Raw genomic sequence first — 26,277 nt, 5'->3', positions numbered from 1 at the left:
AGACCTGATGTGTACAAGGCATTATAATTTTACGGCTGTAATATGCTATATGGTGATGGTGAGTATGCGTATAACAGAAGAACAACCCATACAGTGTCGTTTTACCCACCGGCCGTAAGTTCGCCAATAGCGCCGCTGAAGAGCAAGCATCAAAGGGATATCTAGCCGAAATCAAATCAAAGTCAAAATCAACGCTCATCGCTTCTCGCCAGCCTCCACACTCCTCCTCCCCGGCCCCAGCTCCTGCACCGAACTGCCCTCCATCTCAAAGACCGGCGTGCTGCCATGCATCTCATGCGCCCCGTTCTTACCCGGACCATAGTACTCCCCGCCGTCCATCTCCGAGTAACCGACCTTATTCGGATCCGTCTTGTACGGCGAATCCATCTCCGCGGGCGCGGCCTTGTGCGGCGCCGTGAGCTCGTGGATCTCGGCGTCGCTGCCGAGCTCGCCGCCGAGCGGCTCGGAGATGAACGGCTTGCCCTCGCCCGTCAGCGACTTGCCGTCATCGTCGGTCGCGAGGTGCGCGGCGGTAGACGTCGCGGCGGCCCTCTTTTTGTTCTTGCGGCGGCGCAGGAGGCACAGGGCGAGGCCGAGCAGGGCGATGGCGGCGACGATGCCGATGACGAGGCCTGCGATGGCGCCGGCGGAGAGCGGGCTGGAGTCCGACTGGTCTTCGCTGCGCGCGATTTCGGTCAGGTTCGGCGAGAGAATGGAGTGGATGGCGGTGCTCTGGACGTTGGTCTGGTCCCAGGCGCAGGGGGCGACGGTGAAGTTGCCGCGGTCGTAGTCGGCGATGAGGTAAGCTTCTTGGAAGAAAGTCCGGCCGAGGGTGTATTGGGTGTCGTTGGCGGCGCGCATGAGGGGGAAGTAGGCTGAGGTGGTGCCGTTGGCGACGATGGGGAAGGAGGCGGTGAGGTCGAAGGCGGCGTAGGGAAGGGTGATGTCGACTTCGCTGCCGGTTGCGTTGGCAAGGGTGAATGTTATGCTGGGGTTGAGGTTTGTGAGTGTCTCGTGGTGCGATTCGTTGACGAGGTATCGGGAGACGGTGTCGTTCCAGGTCAAACCGAAGGCGCTTTCGAATGCTTCGCAGGCTGATTCTGGGAGCCAGAGGGAGGGTACAGTGCTGTCGAGGTATATGCTAATCTCACCGTCTGGCAACAGCGCGGTGGGCGAGCCCTTGTCTGTTGTGATCGATTTGAGATTGACAAGTAGGTCGCGCGCGATATCCTGGTAAAAACCGAACGTGGTCTCAGTTGGCTCGAAGCGATTCTCGTCGTAACCACCGAGAGTCAAGGATCCATAGACCTTGTTAAAGCGGTACTGGTTACCCGCTGTGTAGCCGTAAGATCGACTAGGGATGCTCTTCTGGTCGTACAATGTCTGCATGAACGACTCCTGCGGGTTGTTCAAGTTGGAGAAGTTGGTGGGCAGCGGATTGAGCCCAAAGATGCCAATGAAATAATCGGTAGTGGCAATCTCAAAAAGAGGCATGTGCTCTATCTCCGGTCCGCCTGAGCCTTGCCAGCCGAGTGTAATGGTCTCATAGCCACCGTTTCCCGTCGTGTCGAGACCCAGATTCCGCTCAATTTCCGTGTTGTATATCGATTCGGGGAGATACGTGACGCTGTCGTTCTGGTTGTAAATGAAGCCACGCTTGTTCGCACAGTCCTCGAAGTAGTACTCCGGGCATCCTTGGTCGTTGATCACCCAAGTGTTGTACCCAGCTGTTGAAGGCATCACGCGAACATTCTGCTTCTGAACGTTTCCGCCGCCGAGCTGAAGAGGGAAGGAAGACCACGGTCCATCTGGAACTGTTCTCAGCACTCCAAGACCTCAGAACTCTCATTTCGAACCCCCTTACCATTTCCGTCCCAGTACTGGCTGGGTGCAACGCTGATCGCCGCGGGTATCGTCACGTTCGCGTCCTCCTCGGCCCTGCGCGACAACCGCTCTCCCATGCTCTTTCCTTTCGACTCCGGCAATGAAAGCGCAGCCGCAGATTGCGCGAGCAGAAGAACATCGCGAAGACCAGTCGAGCCCCGCATCCTCACGTGGGTACGCGGCGGTATCGAGTCCAGATATCCGAGGATCGCAGAGGGAAGGCTGAAATGCAAGAGGACGGAAGCGAGCGAGCGAGATCGCGATTCTACACGAGTGGAGTGGTTTGGCGCATGATACGAGACAATGAACGAGGGGGCGGGGGTCGGTGCAAGGAAAGCAGAAAGCGAGAGAGACCGAAACCTACGATATAAGCGCCCGTTTGCGCCAGAGGGAAGGTTGCGGGCACTTTGGGGCTTGTTCGTTCAGCTGGCAGCGCTTGCGAGCGCAAGGATTCGCCAGGGTCATCAGGCTTGAACCTAACGAGCGTAGCCGTTTGGGGGGCGTAAAGTTTTGACAGGCGTGCTAATTGACGTCTGTGAGCCTTAACTGCCGATTGTCATTACTGAATTGCACTTCACCTGGTTGCCGTGAAGCCGTAGTGTAAGCCCTACTGTGAATGCGAATCAACGTCACGGCGGCGAGTTCTTCGTTCGTTCCACACGTTGATGTGGGCCTGTTGGTGCCGGTGCCAGCGGGAGGTCGACGGAGAATTTCTAAATTTAGCTCATCTCAAGCTGCCGCGTCGTATTCTCGCGTCACGAGTACCACGCTTTGATTTGGTGTCGATCGTCAAGCACTGTTGGTTGCTCTTGGGAATACGGGGGCAATCGTTTATGTCTGTTTGTTAGTTCGATTCGGTGAGGAAGATGAGAACGGTTTAGTATTGCAGAGGTGCCTCATCCGAGAGAAACCCTGAATTAGATACATATGCGCTCCCAGCATGGCACTATGAAAGGCCGGCAGATGTATTGACAGACTGATGATCAGCGAGAGTGACTGCTCGTGAAATCAGGGATGTCAAGAGAAAGAGACTGATGCTTATGCTTTCGCAAGCACGTCCAGATGCAGACTATGCCATATTGCTTTGCGCTTTTATTTCTTCTTTCCCTTCTTGGCCGCTGCCGTGGTGAACTTCCATTTGTATGTCTCGTAATCATCAAGCAGCTTACCGCGGATGATGCTTTGAGGCACAAATCCCCGGATGAACACTTCCTTCTTGTCTTCTTTCACGAGTTTTTCAGCGTCCTGATCGAGACCCTCAAGACCCAAGAAGATGGTGGAAGAAGCAGACATGCCGCTAGCTTTCTTGACAGGTCCAGACTCGACCTTTTGTGCACCGGCTTCTCCAAGCAGTCGCTCGACTTCAGCGAATTCAGAGCCGTAATGGTTCTTCAATGCTGGTGTGAAGTAGACTGTCTTGCCTGCAAACAGTTTGCTGCGATTCACGTCTGCGGTGTCAACCAAGTCGTCGTGGATATACTCGTTCGGTCCGAGAAGCTGATCTTGTGACATAGACTCCTCGAGCCATTGATCTGTGACGATTCTCTTGCCAAGTGCGAGAGACCGCACCACCTTCGCAGTAGCCGTCAAGACTCCAACCCCAATAACGCAGATGAAATTGGTGCGCTTGCCGGGAACATCTTCTGTAACGGCGACGCCGTGTCTCTTGAGCCACCCTTTTGCCTTGCTGTCGTCGGCAAATTTGCTCTTGCTGAGCAGGATCTTGTTGGGCGTATTATTCGGAAGAGGAGGACCAGACGATGGAGGGGTGAGACTGTGGTGATGGTTGGCACAGAGTTCTTTCTCCCGTCGAGTAGCGCGAGAAGCTTTGCCACCTCCCTGCTCGGATTCGTTGACGTCCGATTTGCGCTTGACACCCTTCAGCCTCCCTGCACTTGAAGTTTTCTCAAGGTCGGCTTTGGCAGCTTTAGCTTCTTCATGACGGCGTCCGCGGTCCCTCTTCCTCGCTGTCTCGGAGACAGTCTTTTCCAGGTGCTCGGACTCCTCGGCCATAGTACGCTTGATCTCCGCCGGACCGTAAAGTTTGTCATCGCTGGAATAGGCATGTTTTGGAGAGCATCGTGTACTTGCTTGTTTTTCGCCTGATTGCTTGGGGCTTGCCTTGACCGGCGTAGCTTGGTTGCTCTTCTTGCCATAAGTGGCTTGCCTTTTGGCCTTGTGCTGGAAGACATGCTGAGAGTCATCACCATCCGGTTGCTGCGCAGTTGCCTTTCGCTTCGCGATGCGCGTGCGGTCCGAGGGGGTGTTGTTTACGTCATTGGCATCTTGATTCGGATCAAGATTGTCTGGAGCAGTTGAAAACATATGATTACTCTCATGGCTGCCCGGCCTCTTCGAAGGGGTCTCCTTCACGGCAGGCCCATCCGTTGGCCGCGAGGTGGCGGGAGTATCTGGGTGGGCGCCATCGGGTGTCTTGGCCATCGGAGCGTCAAGATCGTCTTCATCCTCTGTCTCGTCATCTTTCATAACAGCACCTGGGTACGCGCCACTGCCAGCATCGGTAGACTGTTGCGCAGAAGATTTGACCTGAATGTCGTCCGCTGCTGCAACGGGACGATTGCCAGATGACTCTGAAGAAGTGGCAACGCTCACGAGAATCGCGCATGCCTCATTTTCGAAAACCACTGTGTCACGCGGTCTGAGGAAGATTTGTCGTTGGCAGTCGCTTTTACTTGCGGGAATCTTAGCCCTGCGGAAGTTTGCATCGAGTTGGCGCGGCAGCTCAGAAGGTGGCGACTCGACGTATACGTTGTCGGTATAAGTCTCAAGCACAAGCATAGATCCGCGGCGCACTACCCAGATATTAGTACATACATCTTAGGGTTCATGCAATAGTCAAAATCTGGGGCCGTACAAAACCATCCTACGGTGCCATCTGGTTTGAGGTTCTTATCCTCGTTCTCCATTGGCTCAAAAGAGGGAGCACCATTCTTGAAGATGAACAAGATGTCTTGTGAATCATCATCAACAGGCATGCGGTGTTCCGGTAGCATCTCGCCTGGGGAGCCAGCATGGCTACCTATGCCCGGCATGCAGCGCAGGGAGATGTGAAGTTGCGGCGCCATTTTGTGCGGCCGTTCGAGGACAGATCAATTGGTGTTTCAGCGGTATAACATCATGAAAGCCCGTTGTGATTACGATGCGATGGGCTGTCACTGCGTTTGGCGCGAGCGCAGGCAGAAGGTCAGGGCTGCAGGCGCTGAACGTCATGGCGCGACGCGAAAGTGAAGCGAAGTCACCGCTCTGGTCCAGCACCAGTCCCGCTTTCCTCACGACGTCCACCGACCAGCCTGAGGCTCCTGTCAGTTCCTTCCCCTACAAATCGTTATGCATCTGACAGAGAGAACTGGGAGGTTATGCAGCACTCGCTTCGCTATCAGACTCGTTTGCCGCGAGATGCATATGTGGACGTGGTGAACATGTGGCGCCGGTGCATCGGTGAGGGCCCGTGAGGAGAACAATACCAACGTCGCATACCAACACCACGAATGTAAGACTGCAGTGCGTTGCTGCGTGCAATGGCGCCACGTTCTGGAGGCAACACAGCAGATTGCCTGCCTGCAGTCGGCTATTGGCAGATGCGTGTTCAGAGACGTAGGTAGTTGTTGTGCTCACGGCCCTGTTTGTATCATTTCGGTGCTGCCTTTGTCCGTCTCATCGAACGAGCCTGGCCTCACGTGGCATGTCAGCCATGGACGTGCCTTCCACTCTACCTACACCGCTGCCTGCTCTCACTCTCCCCCCTTCATCTGACCTCTCTCCCACCCTTAGCATTGTCTGCCCCTTACCAACACGTGAAGACTGCAACAATCCTATCGCACAATATCTAACAGACCATTGTCTGTTGGGAGGCTGGGCGAGGGATATCGTATTCCTGACAGAATACCAACGCCATTGCCGGTAGGACTTCTTGCACACGACAACCTTCCAATAACCTGCATTCTGACCAAAGACCGCCGCAGGATCCTTCTCAACCCTTCCCGTACATTCAGCATTCAACTTGCACATCGCCAGCCCTTGGTAGATCCAACAAGCTCTCCGCACCGCCTTTCCAAATCACAAACCAAGACTCGCCAACCATGGAGAACGCCACTCCCATCACTGATGTCGAAGACGGCATGCCCACCGCTCTGCCGCCAGACTTCAATGTGTTCAACCAGACCTTCGACCTCATGAGCTCTGATGGTTCTGGGCTCCAGACTGTCAGCACCCTCGACATTGACCTGATCAGACTGACCGCTGTTCGCACCGCCATCGTCTTTGGGACTCAGCTCGGGGCCTCGGCGATCCTCCTTCTGGTCCTCCTCCTCATGACCCCAGTAGCCAAACGCAGGAGCCTTTCGTGGATCTTCAATGTCCTCGCACTTGTCTGCAACATCATCCGGACCACCATCCAGTGTCTCGAAATGACTGGACCGTTCCTGAACTTTGTCCTCGTCGTGTTGCAGGAGTATGGCACCACAGACTTGACAAAGCACATCAGAATGTCGATCGCCAACAGTGTCATAACCACTCTGGTCTTCGTCTTCATTGAGCTGGCTTTGGTCACCCAGGTCCATGTCATCTGCGCCGCTGCCATGGTGAGGCTGCATCGGATCATAACAATGACCTTTTGCGGTGTCGTTGCCACGCTTGCGGTGTCCTTCCGAATGGTCCTCATGGTGATCAACTGTCAGAACATAGCAGATCTTGCTACTGGTGACGGTCCGAGCGAGGAGACATCTAAGCGGCAGGACTGGGCCCAGAGCAACTCGAACATCATGGCGATTGTCAGCATCTGCGTCTTCAGTGCGGTCTTCTGTACCAAGCTCGGGCTAGCCATCAGGTCTCGCCGTAGCCTTGGCCTCAAGCAGTTTGGCGCCATGCAGATCGTGTTCATCATGGGATGTCAGACGCTGACGATTCCCGGTAAGTTCCTAGCTCTTTACATCCTTCTCACGAGACAACTCGTCTGACACAAACGAACAGTCATCTTTGCCATCCTCGACTACTATGCCATTCGTGGCGCCCAGCTGGGGTCGTATGTCGAGACCCTTGTCGCCATCTTCCTCCCGTTAAGCAGCATGTGGGCGACAACCAATGTTAAGAGCAAGCACATCGCAATGCCCATGAATGAGAAGGCTGGTCACCGCGCTATCCCCGTTGGCCACTCCGATTTCACCACGGGCGGCGGCTCATCTCACGGCGGCACCAAGAAGCAGCTGCTCGATGACAGCACATCCGACACCCTCATCAACCGTACACCCAGCTCTTCGTGCAATAAGTCGCCGACCAAGTATGAGGCGCGCAACGAGCCGAGAGTCAGCGTGACCGGAGGCCACCGCAACAGTTACCTCAGCGATGGGGCAGACCTCGAGCTGGGCAAGCTCGGGAATAATATCCACGTCGACAAGTCGTACACTGTGCTCTCCGAGCCGGACTGGTCCATTGGCCGCGCTACCTGATTGCTGCTTTCATCGGCACGTCGGAATACCCCAAACCAGCAACACCGCGCTCAAATCTCCAGAACAACAGGGCTTATGCCCAACCCAAGCAGGATGCTTATATGGCCAGCATCAGTCAACGGAAGGTTAATGTGTTGAGTCCATCGCTCCGTCGCCGAGATCTGCTTCTTCTCCTTTCTTTCTCTCGTTTGTCGAAAAATATCGGTTCATCAAATTCTACTCATCTGGCTGGGCGGCTGTAATGCAGATGATGGGTGAAGGTGGTAATGCCGGCGATAAGGACTCCAGGACTTCGAGTAGACTCTACCAACTTTAGCTTACCAGAGCACTCGTGAGAGGCTACCAAAAGCATGTAGCGAGTATGTAAAGTGCAAGGTTCCAATCATTGTGACTGTGTGCAAATCGTGCATTCGATTCCAAGAATTGTAATTCCTGAGTAGGTATATCATGTTTGTACCAAAAAGAATACCATCTTCCGAGAACGCCATCGCTGAATCCCGACACTGCCAAATGCCTCCAGAAAAGAATTGAGAAAGCACCCACGTGCCAGCTCACGCGTTAGCCAGGCCCGATGCGCGGCATGTCGTGGTGCTCCGACAGCGTCGACAGGTACTTGTTCAGCTCTTCGACGCGCTGCTTGTGCGTCTTCGCGCCGCCTTCGCGCTTCAGTCGCTCGTCCAGCTGTCAGAAAGAGTCAGTCGACCGATCTCTCAATCGAATCAAAATGCCCACTCACCCTCTTCCGCTTGATCTCCTCATGCCTCAACTGCGCCTCCGTCTTCCCCGAGCCCGCCGCCGTCGCCGGCGCAGGACTCTCCCGCCTCTCTACAGCCTTATCGCTCTCCCCCTCCTCCTCCTTTCGCAACTGTGTAATTTCATCCTCCTCAGCCGGCACCGGCGTCGCAGACTTGTCCTTCTTGCTGCTTCCGCCGGCCTTGCTCTTGTCCTTATCCTTCCTCTTCTTCTTCACCCCCGCATCCTTCGCCGCGCCTTTCAACTTCAGCCCGCCGGAGACGGTCGACGCGTAATCTGACGACGGCATAGTCGCTGTCGTCAACGGCCGCTGCAAACCGTGATTGTTGGTGGGGATGTTCGGAGCGACAGTAGGTTGCGCAGCCGGTGGCGCGTCGCGCAAAGCGCGGGGTCTGCGGTCGCGGCGTCGCGAGCGCGCTGAAGGTGGTCCGGCTTCGCGGCGTCTGTGATGCTGCCGGCGTTCGCGGTCGAGCGCTTCGTGAGCTTCGCGCTCTTCTTCGACGAGGAGGAGGAGGAGGGTTAGGTGGAGGAGGTCGTCGTCGTCGAGGGAGGAGGGCATGTCTTGGTTTTATGGAGTGGGTTGCATTGGGTGCATCAGCTGCATTCTTAAGGATGTGTGAGAGGAAACACGACGCGATGTTTTTATATTGTGAGAGCTACGCCAAGAGGAGAAGGTGCAGAGACTATACCGCAAGAAGCGGTTTTGAGGATGGCTATTGTGATGGCTATCGCTGCTGAAAGCTGCAGTAACTGCTGCTGAACATCGATGCTGATGTCGATGCTGATGTTGATCCGAATTGGGAATGTTGATCCCGGATTGGGCATAGCAGGGGTTGAACGCCTGTAAGCTGCCGACCGGCAACGCGACATGGAATACACCAGGACAGTTGCTTGGGATAAATGAGGCCGTTGTTCTCAAGAAGGCGAAACGTGGATTCGCTAGCTCGCAATTATGGTATCGAACAACGCCCACCTCTTCCCAAGATAACGCCCTTTCTCCTCCCAACCCTCACAAACACATACTCATGCTCATACTCGTCAAACCCATAAGACACACACAACCTCTAATCCCAGTTACCCGGCCCCAACTCCACAGGCACCTGCTTGCGCATCGCGTCCATAATCTGATCGATCGACCAAGGCTCCCACTTATAGCCCGGCGGGAAGTTGGGCGGGATTCCGCTCTCGTCGAAGGGGATGCCGGCCTTCATGGTCTCGATGTTCTTGGCGTAGTGCTCGTAGGCGTAGACCTCGGGGTCGTGGTCCCAGACCCAGCGCGGGTGCTTGGGCTGCGCGAGGCGCGGGTTCAGCTTGACCTTGGACCAGTCGGTTTCTTGCAAGAGCTCGGCGTTGGAGAAGCCCATTTTCTGGGCGCAGGCGTTGCGGATAAAGCTGGTGGGGTTGGTCAGTGGTTGGCTGCGAGGTTTGGGGAGGAGGGCTGGCTTACCGGTATCTGACGTGGGCTTCGACGGCCTCGGGGATCTTGTCCTTGCCGGAGAGCTGGAGGCAGGTGGCGATGGTGATGGCGTCCTCGATGGCTTGGGTGGCGCCGTTGCCGGAGGCGGGCAGGAAAGTGTGTGCGGCGTCACCGATCTGGATGACACGGGAGGCGGGGGAGGTCCAAGTGAGTTGCGGGTCACGCCAGAGAAGCTCGAAGTTGACAATGGTGTTGGGCGGTGTGGCCATGACCAGCTGCTTGAACATGGGCGACCATTTGTCGGGGCCGGGGACTTCGTCAAGGCCCTTGATCACTTCTTCGGAGCTGATGTAGTTGCTCCAGGATTCGGCGGAGTTCTCGTTTGCCTAGATTTGGTCAGCCTTTTGCTTGTACTGTGTCTTGAGCCGAGAAACTCACGTCGTGGTTCAGAATCCAGATCATGGTGTCGGGGCGGGTCAGGGTGAGCGCATATGCGCCAGGTGCGAGGTATGTGCGGACCATTGGCTCGTCGTCGTTCGGTCCGACCATCTTGTAGTGCTCCTTAAGCTCAGGGTTCTTGTCCAGGTGCTCAATGGGGAAAGCGGCACGCCACATCGCACGACCAGACGACTTCGCGCGAACCTGACCGCCGACCAGCTTCTGAGACTTAGATCCAACGCCGTCAGCGGCAATAACCATATCGGCCTCGTAGGTCTTGCCGGCCTTGGTGGTAACGCCGGCCTTGCCGCGAGCCGCATCCTCCCAGTAATCGGTAACGTAGGAATCGAAGTCAATGCTGACACCAAGCTTCTCAACTTGACGAACGAACATCCTGTAGATGAGTGGACGCATCTGGAAGGTTCCGGGAGGAGTGTTGGGGTCAAGACCAGCAGCCTTCAGGCGCTCTGCGACCTTTAGGGGCTTGATCATCTGCTCGCCGCTGTGCTTGTACGTCTCAATCCAGGCATTGTGCAGACCAATGGAGTCGTACTCGGCCTTCATCTCCGGCCAGTGCTTGAAGAATGGAGTTGCACTCAAACCCATGAAGTACATGTCACCTTTCACGAGTGTCAGCTTCAAATCACCGCCCTTCACAACATGGGCTGTAACTCACCAGCAGTGTTGATCGCAGAGTCGCGCTCCAAGACTTGCACCTTGTGTCCCTTCCTCACACACTCAATTGCGGCGGTCAGACCAGCCAGACCAGTTCCAACAATCAGAACACTGATGCCGGACTCGGGGTACGAGCCCAGAGGCTTGGATTCGGTGCCTTCTTTCGCCATCTTGCCAAATAGGAATCTCCAGGGATTTACGAGCAGGTCGAATGACATGCGTGCTGTCTGAGGGGATGAGGGGAAGAGAAAGAGGACTTCGGAGGGGAGAAAAAGTCGCGCCAGGTACAGGTATACGACGTCAACTAATAGATACCTACTAACTTTACACTGGGGCGGTCTGGGGACAGGCTCGGGGCCACGGTGCTTGATCCCGGCGGGCGCAGGAACAAGCGTCGGCGCGCCGAATGGCCGAGCTGTTGACGGCGAGTCGAGCTCCGACGCATGTGCGCGGTCAACAGAGTCACCACACCTGTGTTGCCATGGGCGGCAGCTCCCTGAGGCCAGCCTGAGTCTGGGTGCGGCTCTCCGCTGTGGTCGCCCGCCAGAGGGAGATCAAGCGGTTAAGGATGTCGACATGTGCAGGGATCGCGCGGCGGGAGCTGTGGGGAAGACGCTCGGCTCGCACTTCTGGCACCGAGGCGCGCGCTGTGGCTTGCTCGGCGGGAGTAGCGGCCGATAAGCGACGTGGGAATCTCGAGGGATTCAGCACTTGTGCTTCCCCCTGTCCTGACGTCCAACACCATTGGGGCCATCCGTGTCCGTGAGCCAGAGCGCGCCTTGTGCCACCGCCGTACCCTAGACGGTGCCACGACAGCACCGCCAACGTGCTCGAGCTTGTCCACCAGCCAAGCAGTCAGGCAATGCGAATACTGTATCTCCCTCCCCTTATGAATCCTCAACCGTCGATCAGCAATAGCTCCTTTATCGAGGCGTGTCGTGCGGAGCGCCACCGTCACACTCGCACGCGACGCGGTATCCTCCCGTCCTTCGTCGATCGGAACAGCAACTCTTACCCGTGAGTACTGGCGTCATACATGCTGCGGGTCCAGGACCAGGACGCTTTCATCGTTTGCGATGTCCCAACTCGGCAGGCATCTGCTGCGCCAATGCCACGCTTGGAATTGGTCTGCCGCCGGAGCTGCACGACTGCCGCACGCCTGCAATCGTCACCCCGCTGGTGCCAGGTTCACAGACGCGGTGATACATTATTCTCCACGCCAGGCAGCACGACTCAAGCACCCGTTTGGCAGAACGCGTCCCATGGTCGGGCATCGAAGGATCCGACGCGCCGAACTCTGTCTGCATAAGCTAATCGTTCGTGCTTGGGACCACGGACGCGCCAAAGCTAGAAGGTAGCAGCCTTGCGAGGCACTCTTATCTCCCCTACAATGGCGAGCCGAGACTCGGGCTTTCGAGAATTCACAAAGCTTGCGCCCCGGTTCTTGCGCAGTGAGACTAGTGCTGACACGGAATCAAAGTCGCTCAGCACGAGCCATAGCCTCAGAGCAACTACACAGATCGGCATGACAATCGCCGTTGCATCTAAGGTCTCAGCGCCGCTCGATGCCGTGCCGCGCATGTCTCATGGTATCTTCCGCTGCTGCCCTATCTTGGGAATCGAGGTTCAGCTCCGTGACAAGCCATTTATGCAGGCCCAGCACCACATCTATCACCGCTAAATTACACGCCTCAAGCTGCGTCTATGGCATGCTCGGCGTGCATGCATCGTGGTTCTAGGCGCTCACGGCCAGAGAGCGTGTTCTGCGGGCTGATTCCATGACGATGTAGCGTGAACGAGCCGAGAAGAGCCGTTTTCCGAAAGAGTGGCCCCAGATGTCCTCGGTGACGGGTTGATCGCACGCCCCTATCGTGCTGTCTCGCGACAAGTCCCGCCAGGCTGAGACGATATCAAGTGATGTAAATCTCTAGTAACCAAAAGGTCCGGATGCTGGCAAGCAGCAACGAAGTATTTACACTGAGCAAGAGCGAGGTAGGGTACTAGTGATCGGAGCCCAAAACTTCCCGAGCCTGCATGGTCGACGAGCAACAATGGCGGGATTGGTGCGTGACGAGCATGTGTGCAGATACTTTGACCCGTGCAACTCTCCCATTCCTTGCCGTGAGAACGGACTCTATCCGCATTGGCTGTCCTCTCGTCATCTCCTCCCGTGCAGCAAGCCTCACGCTCGGGCCAAGAGATCCGCGCAGATCTCTCGAGGACTGTCATAACAAGGGTACCGTTTCCACTAAAGTCTCGATAGAACCATTCGGCTTTCGCTCCTTACCATTCTCCATCGCCCAGCGTAAATCGCCACAACGAGCCGTCGTTGGATCTGGATAAAGTGCTCTTGATCGGAAACGGTCCGGCTTGACAGGGTGGATACTCCGTCTCTTGCGTCCTCGCTTTAAACGTCTGCAGCCCGTCCACCTGGGACCTTACCTCAACCTATCCGCCGGCCTTGACGCTGTTTGCTGACAGGACAATCGACCATTCTCGCCGACTGTCTTGCCAACCATGCAGCCTCTCACCATCGTCGCCCTGGGTGTAGCCCTCGTAGGCTTCACCCTTCTATCGCTCATTAACAAGATTCAATCCAAGCAGGCCTGGAAGAACAAGTCGACCGAGCCGCCGGGTCCGGCTCTGGTTCCATGGATTGGCCGTGTTCACGACTTGCCCATCGAATACATGTGGCTCAAGTTCAAGGAATGGGCCGACACATACGGACCTCTCTACCGGACACAAATGCTCGGCGACAACTTCATTATCGTTACCGACGAGAAGATTGCAGAGGACTTGCTGGTCAAGCGTGCGAAGATCTACTCGGACCGCCCTCAAATTCGTTCTCTTTTTGATGCAAAGAGCACCGATGGCTCCATGGAGTACCTGCCTCTTATGGGCAAGAACCGTACGTGTTCTTATCAATGACATGCCCGAGTACGTGCTGACACTCTACAGAATACTGGGCACGTCAGCGCAAGTTCGCTCACTCCACATTGGTTGACGCCGCCAATGCTAGATACAACGGCACCATGTACCACGAGACCAAGCGTTGGTTGAACCGCCTTCTCGACGAGCCGGACGACTTCTCCTGGTCTCTCGAGGATATGTGCTCCAAGGTCATGACTCAGCTTTCCTGGGACGACCCCAGCCTGAGCGAGTACTGCACGAAGAGTGCATGGGGTCTTCTGACCCAGATGTCTCCGGCTGGACCGATCACCAACGTTCTTACTCCCCTCTGGCACCTTCCTTTCAGCATCAACCCGTGGAAGATCAGGGAGCGCTCCCGTCACGATGAGCAGCAGGCCTGGTGGATGGAGCGTCTTGTCACCGTCCGCAAGCAAATGGAGACCGGTGACGCACGCCCATCTTTCATGCGCAACTACCTCGACGGAGAGAGGACTGGTAACCTGACTGGAGACTACGAAGCGTCCTCTGCCATTGGTATGGTTGCTCTCGTCGGAATTTTCACTGTTGCTGGTCCCCTCTACTACTTTCTTCTCGCCATGCTTTATCACCCGGAGTGGCAAAGGAAGATCCAGAAGGAGATCGATGAGGTGTGCTGCGGACGTATGCCCGAGCTTACCGACACTCCCAACCTTCCCACTCTTCGCGCTTGCATCAAGGAGACCATGCGATGGAGGCCTAACGTTCCTACTGGTGTCGCTCACGAGGTGGAGGCGGACGACTTCTACAATGGCTACTTCATCCCTAAGGGTGCCCGTATCCTTCCTCTCGACTAGTGAGTACTATTGTTGCGATCCTTCTCATATCACACATGCTAATAAGCTATCAGCGCTTTCCAACGCAACGCCACCAAGTACCCCGACCCCGAGAACTTTCGCCCGGAGCGCTGGCTCGAAGCCGGCTGGCCCACCTACCAGGAACCGCTCACTCAATACCCGACCATCATGGGCATGTCCTCTTTCGGCTACGGCCAGCGCGCCTGCCTTGGCCAAGGCGTCACCCGCGACGAGACCATCGTTGCTTGCGGCGGTCTCCTCTGGGGCTTCAACCTCGTGCACAAGAAGGGCAAGGACGGCAACCCCATCATGCCTTCCCTGACCGCCAGCAACTCCCTCCTGATCGTCAAGCCGGACCCGTACGAGCTCGCTTTCGAGCCTCGCTCCGAGACCCGCCGCGAGGAGATGCGCGCCAACTGGCGCCAGACCGACGCCCAGGACAAGAAGGAGCGTGCAGACTTCGCCGCCGCCGCCAAAGCTGCCCGCGAGGCCAAGCTCCAGGCAAAGACCGAGTTGCCCCAGCAGCAGCCGCTTGTGCCTGATGTCGCTGTACCCGCCACGCTCACGCCGATGGCTGCTGCGGCGTAGATGTATTGTTCTCACGGCTTTCTTTCTAACGATCGAGGAAGAGGGGGACCTAATGCGCCGGCTGCTACAGCGCACACGCATGCGTACATGACGGCGGCGGTGGCGGCGGCTTTTTGACCTGGGACTGGGACGGCCACAGCGGGCCCTTGATGTTTTCCTTCCTCCTTTCTTTGTTTATCTTTTCTACCGCCAACGAGCGTCTCTTTGGGTTATTCTTTCTTCCGCGCGGAAATACTGTGATCGATATCTCGGCCTTGCGCCTACGAATATTCATTTATCTGTCTCATACCAGCTCTCAAGCGGCGACTTCCTCATTGTCGTACAGAACAGCCTCTCGGCTTCAGTACAAGCCTCACGGGCAGAGACACCCAGAAATGACAAGGCCGCCACTACGACCCCAGATGCGCTACTGTACGAGTCTGATGACAATGTCTCATGACAAGAAGTAGCTACAAGAGACAAACGGGCTGGGCAGACAGCCATGCTTGAAATACCTGCGACTGTCTCTGACCCTGCTGTATAGCCGCACAAGTAGCACAAACACACGAAAGAAGTCTCGCGACTGCTGCTACATGCAGTCCTCGCTGCCGTGCAACGAGACACCAACAGACACGCGAGCGAGCGAGCGAGCGAGCGGCACGAGTTACTCGCGCCGCGCTGCGCCGCGAGGCGCTGCGAGGCGCTGTGTTAGGCATTTCCCACGCGACGATACATACACAACACACGACAACACACAGCGTGGTGGTCAGCGCACGCGAGCAGCGCACGCCTTCTTACGCGCACGCAGCCTCAGGCCGGTCGACAACAATGCTGCCTCGGCGACTCCGTCCACGCCTCCGGTAGCGAGACACAAAGACCGCAGCGCAGCGCAGCGCAGCGCATCGCAGCGCCTGCCTGCACTCGTGACATGACGTTAAGAAAGTGACCCGCCCGAGAAAGTGAGACAGATCCAGGTCTCGCAGAATGAGGAGCCGATGGCACAGGGACTGCGGCGCTTGGGGGGACGGATTTTAGGGCGGGTGGGTGAAAGTGGGGACTGGGGATCGGCGGCTAGGGCGTGCTACGGCACGGTGGCCGTTTGGTGATCGGCGGGGGGCGGAGCTGGGCTCCGGGGGTGAGTTTGGCTGTGCGAGTGGGCAGGTGGTGGTTTGGGAAAGGGATGGCGTTGTGTGGTGAGTTGGCTGGAGGGCTCACCGCTGCGGTGCTGGGGCTGGTGCTGGTGCTGGTGAGAGGTGGGTTTATTAGTTGAGTGCTAATGGAATGCAGTGCAATAACAATGCAGTCTGCGGGCAATCAATAATGATGATAATTGTGCGTTGAGAAAGTGGCGCACCGGAAGTACCTGGCATCTCGTGCCTGGCATCTGAAAGTCCGAGCCATGTGCACCAGGGGGAGGGGGTTCTGCGCGGCGCGGATCAAAAGCTACATATCTCACGTCCACGGAATCGACTCCTGCGCGGATAACGCTGACCTAGATGTGTCCCCTGTCGCTCTCTGACTGTGCTGTGTCTGCTCACTACCTTACTGTGGCGTCCTGAAAGCCTTCACGGCGCTATATGAAGAGCTCCCGCCGCCGAAGGACCTCTCCTGACACCAGGCTGATACTTCTCATTTGCAGTATCACCGCGTCGCCGTCGTCAGCGCCGCGGTGAGAAGAATGCATGACGTCTCCATTAGATTGTGCTGGCGCCTCGCTTCCTGCCGTTCCCATCAGCCACATCCTTCCCGCGCGGCCAGGACTTCTGGCACGCCGCGCACCCGCCATCCGCCATACTAAGCTTTGCAGCCCGAGCGCCTTGGTCTCCACATAAGCTCCATCCACCGCCGCACGCATTCCATCACGGTGGACGGACAGATCGATGGTCGAAGCGCTGCCAGACAGAAACATGTGAACCCAACCCAACGGCTGGGGGGCTCCAAAAGTCCGAGAGGCCGAACAGCGACGGGTTGTCGTTGTCGACTCGCTGAGTCTTGCGCGAGTGGTGAGTCTGCATGCGCTCGGAGACGCTGCCTTGCCGACGAGAGCTTGCGTGCCCGCGCCGGTCTGATAGGCGGTGGGCACATTGCTAGGCGTGGGTGGGTGTTGTCGCAGTTACACGCCGTGCTGTAGGTGCTGTTCTCCGTCCTCTGTTCTCTCGCCCTCTCGCCTCAACCTTTCAGCCCCAGGCACTACATTACAGCAACGAAGAGACCACTAGGTACATCATACACGTCCGCCCAACTCAACCCCCAAAGCACACCCTCCACCCACCCCAACAATGTCCAAGACAATCCTCGTGACCGGCGCGACCGGCAAGCAAGGCGGCGCCGTAATCGACAACCTCGCCAACAACCCCTCCTTCACCCTGCTCGCCGTGACCCGCAACACCGCCGGCGCCTCGGCCCAAAAGCTCACCTCGAAAGGCAGCAACATCAAGCTCGTGCAGGGCGACATGGACGACGTGCCCGCCCTCTTCGCGAAGGCCGCCGAAGTCGCCAACGGCGCCATCTGGGGCGTGTACAGCGTGCAGATCTCGCAGGGCAAGGGCGTGACGCACGAGGGCGAGATCCGGCAGGGCAAGGCGATGGTCGACGGCGCCGTCAAGGCGGGCGTCAGCCACTTCGTCTACAGCAGCGTCGAGAGGGGCGGCGACGAGCGCAGCTGGGACAACGCGACGCCCGTGCCGCATTTCCAGTCGAAGCATGAGATCGAGCATCACCTGAAGGACACGGCGGGGCAGATGGGATGGACGATTCTGAGGCCTGGTATGTGCGATTGGGGTCGAACCTTGGAATGGAATGGATGGCTCATGCTAACGATCGTCGACAGTCGCCTTCATGGACAACCTCGCCCCGGGCTTCCCCAGCCAAGTCTTCATGGCCGCGCTGCGCGACACGCTCGGCGACAAGCCGCTGCAGTGGGTCGCGACGGCGGACATCGGCGTCTTCGCGAAGCTCGCCTTCACCTCGCCGCAGGAGTACAACCACAAGGCCTTGGGCCTGGCGGGCGACGAGCTCAACCCGGCGCAGATCAGCGAGGTCTTCAAGGAGAAGACGGGCAATGGCCTGGACGGCACGTTCGGCTTCCTGGGCAGCTTCCTGAAGTACATGGTGGCCGAGCTGGGCGTCATGATCAACTGGTTTGGTGCCGAGGGGTACAAGGCGGATATCCAGGGGCTGAAGAAGAGACACCCGGGTTTGATGGATATGGGGACCTGGATTGAGAAGGAAAGTGCGTTTACGACTATCTAGTGGGATTTTGTGGGATCTCATGGGTGATCAATTAGGTGTTACGACGTTAACGGACGGTCTGGCGCTTGTTTGGGTCGGGATGATATGTATACGAATAAATCACGGGATATCTCTCGCCGTTTTGATTATGCTGGTTGTGACTGACTGAACGTCTTTCCTTGAAATGACTGCCGTCTATATTATGTTACGAGAGGGGATGTATATCCGTCTTTGCAAATTCATCGCAGACCGTTGAGCGGGGTATCTTCATCGGCGCCTGGCGTCCAGCGCCCATTAAGCCATCATCGTCCCCAGTAGAGAAACGCCACCATCACCGCCACCATAATCCAGAAAAATCGCAAACCAAAAGACTCCAAAAAGGAACCCTCCCGTCATCCCCCCACAAACTCCCCTTCACCCCTCTACTCCATCCCCAAACCCCTCCCCCTCCCCCCTCCCTAACAAAATCCCTCAACCTCGCCGGCCTCTCCACCAAACACCTCCTCACCTCCGCCTCCCGCGCCTTCCTCATCGCCCTCCAAAGCCCCTCGCCCTCCTCCCCCTCCTCGCCCCTCGGCTCAAACCCCCGCGCACACTCCGCCGCCTGCCCCAAACTCCACCCCCGCCAGTCAAACCGCACCCTCCACCCGACCCTCCAGCCCCTGGCTCTGCTCTCCGCCAGAAACGCCCGCAGCGCCGCGCCGTGCGCTTTCTCCTTCCCGGGCGACGTCAGGTGCAGGTGCAGCGTCAGCGTCGGAGCGGGCGCGGTGGCGCGCGAGAGCAGGAAGGCGTGCAGCGGCGCGGTGTCGAAGTCGATGGCTTGGGCTTCGAGGGCGGCGTGCGGGAGGGCGTTGAGGAGGGAGGTGAGCTCGGCGCGGAGGGCGGTGGAGGTCGAGGCGAGGGTGGGCGGGATGAGGACGCCGGAGGGGGAGAGGCGGGGAGGGGAGGGCAGCAGGTGGGTGTAGATTTCGTTGCGGAGTTCGCCGGGGAGGGTGTGCAGGGGGGGCATTTCTTTTGTGAGCCCTGTTGGGGGGTTTTGTGTTGTTGTTGTCGTCCGTTGAATTTTGGGTGTGGTTTGGAAGGTGATGGTGGTGATGCTCTGAATCGTTGGTTGTTGGATGATTATGTGCCCGGTGATGGTTGTCGATTGATTATCGGATGGTATCCAAGGTGGGTTTGATGGGTGATGGAACGCGCTTTGTGTTGGACAGATGGCTGATATTATGCTAAATGCGAGAGGAGTATTGGGAAACGGAGGCAAAAGAATACAACAGACGATAAGAAGACTCGTCACTCCCACGGACGGCGCCTACGTGCAGGGCATGCGGTGAGTAAAGGACGTGACATACAGCAGCGCGCGGCGGGCGGTTGTTTGGGAGAGGGCTGAGATGAGCTGTCGCGTCGTCGATCAGCCAGCCTTGCTCACACCCAGCAGCCCTTCCAAGTGCGCGCCCCCCAATCTCGCTTTATCGGTCCGTCTTGTCCTGCCCTGCCCAGCGAGTCGGCGCGCCAAGCTGCCTGTCTCAATGCGCGAGTGCTTGTTTTTATTTTTTTTGGTGTGATCGGAGGCTGCCAAGTTGGACGCGGGCGCTGGCTGAACCTCGCGTGGACGGGCAAGTCGAATGAGGGAATGATGAGGGAATCCCGCGCGGGCTGCTGTCGGCGCCGTCCTTTGCAGCGTTGGGGTTGGGGAGAGGGGGTTTGCGTGTACTGTACGTGGGTGGCCCGCCGCGCACACGGGAGTCACCAAGGTCACACGCACATGACACCACGTCCCTTATCGCATGCATTTTGCCGGTACCTTATGCTTCCACGAACTTGGCTTTAGAAGAGACTATGACAGCGCACGTCTATATTTCCCCGGCCGAGGATGAAACATTCTTGGCTTTTGGCAACGGGTCTCCCCCACAATTGCCTCTACCAACATGATGGCAGGTCCGCAAGGACGCGGTGAGGGTACTTGCTACAGTATCTCGATGCGCCCGTGTCACACGACCAGGTACTTGGAGTACGTTCGAGCTCGTCGCGTTCGCATCGCCGTGCCGTTCGCCAGTTCGTTCAGCCTCGGCCGCTGCTGGATAGCTCGTATAGCTTCATTCCTCAACACGTCTGACATGACGCCTTACAGTCGCAAGTATCCAGACAAGTCTTTCATTCCCTATTTTCTTTGATCTCAGAAATACAAGCATCGCCCTCGCGATCACATCAACATTTGACGTGAATAGCACGAACACTCACCACGGTCGCGACCGGTGGACATGATCAAGCTTGACGTCTGGGAGGTCTCCACTTGGCCCTCACATCACCCCACCAGTGCAGCAGTCGTCTTTGTCGCTGCAACAGCGCTCATCAGCTATCTGGCCTATTCACGATACGTCCAAGAGCAAACCAGGCGAGCATTCAAGCTCCAGCATGGCTGCCAGCCCATCGCTGCTGTTCAGAGGGACCGCGGGCCCTTCGGCCTAAAATCACTCTTTCGAGCGATCAAGCTGAAGAAAGAGCACAAAATTCTGGAGTTTCTGAATGACCGCCATGTGGAGCTTGGAAGGACCTACGTATCAAAAGGCCTGTTTAAGACGGTGTATTTCACAAATGACCCGGAGAATATCAAGTGTGCGTTGGCGACGCGTTTCGAAGACTGGTAGTTCTCCATTCGTGATTCCGTGATCGAAAAGTCGAATATTAATGAACTGCCTTCATAGGGGTGTGCAAAAGATCCGTCAAGCCGTTTTTAGGGACTTTCTGGGTAGTGGGATCTTTACGACGGACGGCACTTTCTGGCAACACTCACGGGCTATGCTACGGCCCCAGTTCGAGAAGTCACAGGTTGCCGCGATCGATCACTTTGAGCCCTACGTGCAGAAGCTGTTTGCATGTATCCCCGAGGATGGATCTACCGTAGATCTACAGGAGCTCTTTTTCAAGCTAACGATGGACGCCAGCACCGAGTTCCTTCTCGGCTCGGGAACTGACTGCTTGGGCGGCGACAAGGAAGGCCAAATGTTCGCGGAGACCTTCGACAAATGCCTAAAAGCCGGTATCTGGAAAGACATATTCGGCTACCTGTACTATCTGATCCCCCACCGTCAGGCTTCCAAAGCCATCAAATACTCGCACAACGCCGTCGACACCTGGGTCCAGCAAGCAATGCAGCACAAAGGCGCTTCCGCAGCAAAAGATCTCGGCGAGCGCTACATCTTCGTCAACGAGCTCGCCAAGCACGCCGAAGTCGACGCCACGCGCGTCCGCGACGAGACACTCAACATCCTCCTCGCCGGCCGCGACACCACCGCCTCCCTGCTCGGCAGCCTGTGGTTCAACCTCGCCCGCGACCCCGACCTCTACCAGAAACTCCGCGCCGAAGTTGCGCCCCTCAACGGCGATCCGCCCTCCTACGAAGCCCTCAAAGACATGAAACTCGTCAGATACACCATCCAAGAAAGTAAGCCTCCCCGCCAATCCCACCTCAAACCACCCTAACCCCCTCACCTCCCAGCCCTCCGCCTGCACCCCCCCGTCCCGATCCTCGGCAAGCTCGCGCTCCGCGACACCCTCCTCCCTCACGGCGGCGGGCCCACGGGCTCCTCCCCGCTCTTCATCCCGCGCAACTCCCTGCTAAGCTACAACACCTACTCCCTCATGCGCAGTCCCGCGCTCTACGGGCGCGATGCGCACGTCTTCCGCCCGGAGCGCTGGAGCAAGGAGCCGGCGCTGAGGCCCGGGTGGGGGTATTTGCCTTTTGGGGGCGGGCCGAGGAGTTGTTTGGGGCAGCAGTATGCGTTGGGGTTGGCGGGGTACGTTGTTGTGAGGTTGGTGCAGAGGTATAGCTGGGTGAAGGCGAGGGGGGAGGGGGAGTGGAGGGAGGGGTTGGCGGTTACGTGTTGTTCGGGGGATGGGGCGTGGGTGGCGGTGGGGAGGTGAGGGGTTCGTTTTGGGCGATGAGTGGTGTGTTTGGTGAATGACGGCACGAATGTTGTATGATGATTTTGTTTCTGGAATATGTTGTAGCCCGCGAGTATGGTTTCCGCATTCAATGTTCGATACTCACTTCGAAGCGTTTCTCGAACTTTTGCTTACACACTGTACTTCTAGCGGCGGTCAGGCCATTTGACAGTTTGCATAATCTCGACTCTTGGTTCTGTGAATGTACACTCTTCTTTTGGTTTCTGGAGTAAAAGAACAACCGGCGTCAGATGAGTGTCGCGCCATAATTGCATGGGAGCATGTTGTGGAATCTCGTATGCAGCCACGCTCCAATGGGAATCGTCCCCGCTGTGCGTGCTTATAGGGCAGAACATACAACGGTGGGTTCATGCCATTGTCTCCGGATACATAAACTTGCCACTCTGGCGCTTCTCTCTTAATAAACATTCATATACGAATCAATCTATTCTGGACATGGTGATCCGCGCCCACAAACCGGTCAAGATGGCCGACACAGCGGACGACGACTACTTCGACCTCGGCTCTTTCCACCGCGCCATCACCACCGACAACCCAACGGCGCAACTATGGTTCGACCGCGGCATGGTATGGTCCTACGGTTTCAACCGCCCCGAGGCTCTCTCTTGTTTCGAGCGCGTCATTGCCGCAGATGCGAAGTCCGCCATGGGCTACTGGGGCGTTGCGTATTCCGCCGGAGCTTACTACAATAAGCCCTGGGAGCTTCATGACAAGGAAGACCTGAAGCATTCGACAGCAAGGGCTTACGAGGCTTCAAGGCAGGCTATTGCTCATTCGGATGCTGCTGGCCCTGTGGAACAGGCATTGGTTCGAGCGCTTGCCACTCGGTATCCACGGCCGGATCCATCGGACGATATGAAATCGTGGGATTTGGAGTACTCGAAGAGCATGCGGAATGTGTATGAGGCTTTTGCAAATGACCTTGATGTCGCTGTGCTTTATGCTGAGTCTCTCATGAATCTCACTCCGTGGAAGTTATGGGATCCTTACACTGGAGAGCCCGCGCCAGGATCCCACGGACAGGAGGTAAAGAAGGTGCTCGACCGTGCATTCACTCTCGACGGCGCCTGGGACCACCCAGGACTCTTACACCTTTACATCCATATGATCGAGATGACCCGTGAACCCGAACTCGGACTCAAAGCCGCCGACCGCCTGCGTTTCTTGGTGCCCGAGGCCGGCCACCTCACGCATATGCCGTCTCATCTGGACGTCTTGGTAGGCGACTATCGTAATGCCATCGACGCCAACGCCCGCGCAATCGTGGGCGACGACAAGTATCTGGACAAAGTGGGCGCCCTGAACATGTACACGCTCTACCGCGTGCACGACATGCACTCGCTCATCTACGCCGCCATGCTGTGCGGCAAATCCCAGGTCGCCCTGGAGTACACCGCCAGACTTGAAGATTCCTTACCGGAGGATCTGCTACGCATCAAGTCTCCTCCCATGGCCGACTGGCTCGAGGCATTTATCGGAGTGCGCGCTCACGTGCTCATCCGGTTCGGGCGGTGGGAGGACATCCTCAGCCTGCCTATGCCCAAAGACGCAGAACTTTATTGCGTCACAGTCGCAACGCTACACTACGCCCGAGGCGTCGCCTACGCCGCGACAGGACGCGTCGCCGAAGCAGAGCACGAGCAGTCCCTCTTCGCCCAAGCGCAGGCCCGCGTCCCCGAGAACCGCTACGACTACCCCAACAACTGCGCCGACGAGCTCAAAGTGGCGCAAGCCATGCTCGCAGGCGAAATCGAGTACCGCCGCGGCAACTACGACCTCGCCTTCGAGCACCTCAGGAAATCGATCGAGCACGACGACAACCTGCTCTACAGCGAGCCCTGGGGCTGGATGCAGCCGACGCGGCACGCGTACGCGGCGCTGCTGCTGGAGCAAGGCCGTGTGGAAGAAGCTGCGGACGCGTATGCTGATGATCTGGGGATCGGGAGCACGCTGCTGCCTCGTGGGCATTGTCATCCGAACAATATCTGGGCGCTGGCTGGGTTGTATGAGTGCTTGATGAAGTTGGGACGGCTGAAAGAGGCGAAGATGCTGGAGTTGCCGCTGAAGCAGGCGAGGGCGATTGCGGACGTGGATGTGGAGGTCTCGTGCTTTTGTAGGACAGAGCAGACGGGGAGTCCTATCAGAAAACAAAACGTGGACGACAAGGCATGTTGCGTGTCGTGAGGGGCAACAGTGCGAACGACTTCGACACACGAGATTGCTACAATTGGTATTTCTCATTACTAAGACACTGTACAGTAGTATGCTCATCGCCCCAATCCGCAAGCCAACAATCCAGCTACATTCCAGTCCACCGCTAAGCCTCTCACTTGTGGGTTTTGCAGCGGCCCGTCTTCTTGTTGACGCCGTAGGTGCACTTCCTGCCCACGGTATCGTAGATAGCCAGGCTGTCGAACAAGAGTCAGCGTGCTGCTGATAAACATCAATATGCGTGGCGAACTCACAATGACTGAGGCTTGCCGTTCTTGAAGCCGGCGAGGGCGGAGCTGGCGAAGAACGCCATGATGAGGGCGAGGACGACGATGAGTTTCATGATGAAGGGAGTTCAAACGATGAAACGTGACTGATGAGATGTTTGCGACGGAAAGAGACGTGGATGCCTCCTCGCTGGCGAGCCTTATGTGAGGAGTCTGAACAATATCAAGCTCGAAGCTTGAGTGTGTAACAAAGAGACAAAGCAGCAACATCACACGTTAGCAGCAGCGCTTGACGCGTGAAACCAACATTTTGGACAAAGGGAAACTTAAGGTAGGCCATATGGGTTTAGCTACGAGCGCTTGGGGAACATGTCTCCTTCGTGATTCAGCGCACGGAGAGGGCGGCAACTCCGACAAAACTCCTGCTTCAGAAACGCAATCATGGTGTTGCGATACCTGGTACAATTCGTGGCGAACCAGTTCGCACCAGCTCTGGTAGGCCACACGATCACCGCCACCACTCTAGCATTCGTTCCTTCGACAGCACACAACACCCGGCTAGCAGCTTCAGCCATCACAATAGCACTATGCATGGAATCCATCCGACGAAACTCTCGCCAAACCTACGAGGAAGCCGGCTGGGCAGACTACATGTTCGGCCTTGCCTTCCACACAAACTGCTACCTCGTCCTGCTCAACCTCACTCCCCCAGCAACCCTCACACAACCCCTCCAAAAACTCCACTGGGGCATCAACGCCCTCTTCTCCCCGCGCATGGGCACAAAACCCTACCGCCCCTATCCCCAAACCACAACCAAACGCCAATTCCTCTCCCGCCGCCTCACCCTCCTCACCCTCCTCACAACCTTCTGGCTCTACATCCGCACCGGCGAATCCTTCTACCCCCCTAAGCTCACCAGCGCCGACTGGACGCCCGCCCAAACCTACCTCCTCCCCCAACTCCTCGCCCGCACCCTCACGCCCCGCCACCTCTGGCTCCGCACCACCCTCGCCTTCTACTCGCACGCGGGCTCCGCGCTCGTAATCAACGGCGCGCACGCCTTCTGCTCCCTCATCGCCGTAGGCATCTTCAACTCGCCGCCCGCCGCCTGGCCGCCGCTCTTCGGCTCCCTCGCGCAAGCCTACAGTTTGCGGAGGTGGTACAGCCACTTCTGGCACCAAGCGATGCGGCGCGCGTTGACGATCCACGCGGCCGCGTTCACGGAGCGGGTTCTCGGGCTGCGAAAAGCGAGCGATCTGGGGAGAGCGGCGATCGTGCTGGGGGCGTTCTTTTTGTCGGGCTGCATGCACGCCGTAACGGGGTGGCGGGCGGGGATGTGCGAGGGCGGGGTGAGGCCGGTGGGGACGTTTTTGGGATTTGCGGCTTTTATGTTGCTGGAGCAGGGGGTGCAGGCGGGGTTTTTTGGGCTGAGGGGGAGGTTGGGAGTGCCGTGGACGAGGTGTGAGGAGGGGGTTTGGAGGGCGGTGGGGTTTGCGTGGGTGGTGTATTTTATGCTGGAGTTTATGGTTTTGGGTTCGTTTTGGGATTTGCAGTGTATGGAGCGGATGTATGAGGTTTGAGGGTGGAAGGTGGTGGGCGGGGTTGTGAGAGGAAGATGCTGGGATTAACTATGGGAAGGAAGCTATGGAGTTGTTGTACGACACTTGTGCTGGTTCCGGCGAACTCGTGCAAATGGATCCTT

The 26,277-nt window shown here is 57.3% G+C and overlaps 10 protein-coding genes across 10 annotated transcripts; 6 read left to right on the top strand and 4 right to left on the bottom strand.

The window, feature by feature from the left end:
• Nucleotides 1-5: 5 nt before the first annotated feature.
• WHR41_02242 (uncharacterized protein) lies at nt 6-2,138 on the bottom strand. The gene is made up of 2 exons (XM_069370848.1): nt 1,865-2,138; nt 6-1,808 (listed from the first exon to the last, which is right to left on the bottom strand). The coding sequence occupies exons 1-2, from the start codon at nt 2,046-2,048 to the stop codon at nt 196-198; spliced, it is 1,797 nt and encodes a 598-aa protein (XP_069232111.1). The 5' UTR covers nt 2,049-2,138; the 3' UTR covers nt 6-195.
• Nucleotides 2,139-2,737: 599 nt separating this feature from the next.
• Nucleotides 2,738-5,060, bottom strand: WHR41_02241 (uncharacterized protein). The gene is made up of 2 exons (XM_069370847.1): nt 4,760-5,060; nt 2,738-4,697 (listed from the first exon to the last, which is right to left on the bottom strand). The coding sequence occupies exons 1-2, from the start codon at nt 4,968-4,970 to the stop codon at nt 2,977-2,979; spliced, it is 1,932 nt and encodes a 643-aa protein (XP_069232113.1). The 5' UTR covers nt 4,971-5,060; the 3' UTR covers nt 2,738-2,976.
• A 924-nt stretch (nt 5,061-5,984) lies between these two features.
• Nucleotides 5,985-7,349, top strand: WHR41_02240 (uncharacterized protein; the record flags this gene model as incomplete). Its single annotated transcript, XM_069370846.1, has 2 exons — nt 5,985-6,813; nt 6,874-7,349. The coding sequence occupies 2 exons, from the start codon at nt 5,985-5,987 to the stop codon at nt 7,347-7,349; spliced, it is 1,305 nt and encodes a 434-aa protein (XP_069232242.1).
• A 382-nt stretch (nt 7,350-7,731) lies between these two features.
• Nucleotides 7,732-8,402, bottom strand: WHR41_02239 (uncharacterized protein). The gene is made up of 2 exons (XM_069370845.1): nt 8,086-8,402; nt 7,732-8,030 (listed from the first exon to the last, which is right to left on the bottom strand). Exons 1-2 carry the CDS (start codon nt 8,389-8,391, stop codon nt 7,908-7,910), a joined length of 429 nt encoding a protein of 142 aa, XP_069232342.1. The 5' UTR covers nt 8,392-8,402; the 3' UTR covers nt 7,732-7,907.
• A 609-nt stretch (nt 8,403-9,011) lies between these two features.
• WHR41_02238 (uncharacterized protein) lies at nt 9,012-11,069 on the bottom strand. The gene is made up of 4 exons (XM_069370844.1): nt 10,634-11,069; nt 9,958-10,577; nt 9,550-9,905; nt 9,012-9,494 (listed from the first exon to the last, which is right to left on the bottom strand). Exons 1-4 carry the CDS (start codon nt 10,848-10,850, stop codon nt 9,167-9,169), a joined length of 1,521 nt encoding a protein of 506 aa, XP_069232343.1. The 5' UTR covers nt 10,851-11,069; the 3' UTR covers nt 9,012-9,166.
• Nucleotides 11,070-13,114: 2,045 nt separating this feature from the next.
• Nucleotides 13,115-15,251, top strand: WHR41_02237 (uncharacterized protein). The gene is made up of 3 exons (XM_069370843.1): nt 13,115-13,540; nt 13,591-14,374; nt 14,429-15,251. The coding sequence occupies exons 1-3, from the start codon at nt 13,150-13,152 to the stop codon at nt 14,961-14,963; spliced, it is 1,710 nt and encodes a 569-aa protein (XP_069232305.1). The 5' UTR covers nt 13,115-13,149; the 3' UTR covers nt 14,964-15,251.
• A 1,543-nt stretch (nt 15,252-16,794) lies between these two features.
• Nucleotides 16,795-18,322, top strand: WHR41_02236 (uncharacterized protein). The gene is made up of 2 exons (XM_069370842.1): nt 16,795-17,708; nt 17,773-18,322. The coding sequence occupies exons 1-2, from the start codon at nt 17,222-17,224 to the stop codon at nt 18,192-18,194; spliced, it is 909 nt and encodes a 302-aa protein (XP_069232307.1). The 5' UTR covers nt 16,795-17,221; the 3' UTR covers nt 18,195-18,322.
• Nucleotides 18,323-19,988: 1,666 nt separating this feature from the next.
• WHR41_02235 (uncharacterized protein) lies at nt 19,989-22,094 on the top strand (the record flags this gene model as incomplete). Its single annotated transcript, XM_069370841.1, has 3 exons — nt 19,989-20,814; nt 20,876-21,615; nt 21,670-22,094. Exons 1-3 carry the CDS (start codon nt 20,432-20,434, stop codon nt 22,092-22,094), a joined length of 1,548 nt encoding a protein of 515 aa, XP_069232308.1. The 5' UTR covers nt 19,989-20,431.
• A 507-nt stretch (nt 22,095-22,601) lies between these two features.
• WHR41_02234 (uncharacterized protein) lies at nt 22,602-24,320 on the top strand (the record flags this gene model as incomplete). Its single annotated transcript, XM_069370840.1, has 1 exon — nt 22,602-24,320. The coding sequence occupies one exon, from the start codon at nt 22,602-22,604 to the stop codon at nt 24,318-24,320; it is 1,719 nt and encodes a 572-aa protein (XP_069232309.1).
• A 695-nt stretch (nt 24,321-25,015) lies between these two features.
• On the top strand, nt 25,016-26,155 carry WHR41_02233 (uncharacterized protein; the record flags this gene model as incomplete). The annotated part of the gene is made up of 1 exon (XM_069370839.1): nt 25,016-26,155. One exon carries the CDS (start codon nt 25,016-25,018, stop codon nt 26,153-26,155), a length of 1,140 nt encoding a protein of 379 aa, XP_069232310.1.
• Nucleotides 26,156-26,277: the final 122 nt, after the last annotated feature.

Source organism: Cladosporium halotolerans (assembly GCF_011745625.1).
Source record: "Cladosporium halotolerans strain TM138-S3 chromosome Unknown Sca5, whole genome shotgun sequence".
Taxonomy (NCBI): Eukaryota; Fungi; Ascomycota; class Dothideomycetes; order Cladosporiales; family Cladosporiaceae; genus Cladosporium; species Cladosporium halotolerans.
The sequence above is the reverse complement of the archived record's forward strand: the minus strand, read 5'-3'. Positions and strand labels throughout refer to the sequence as shown.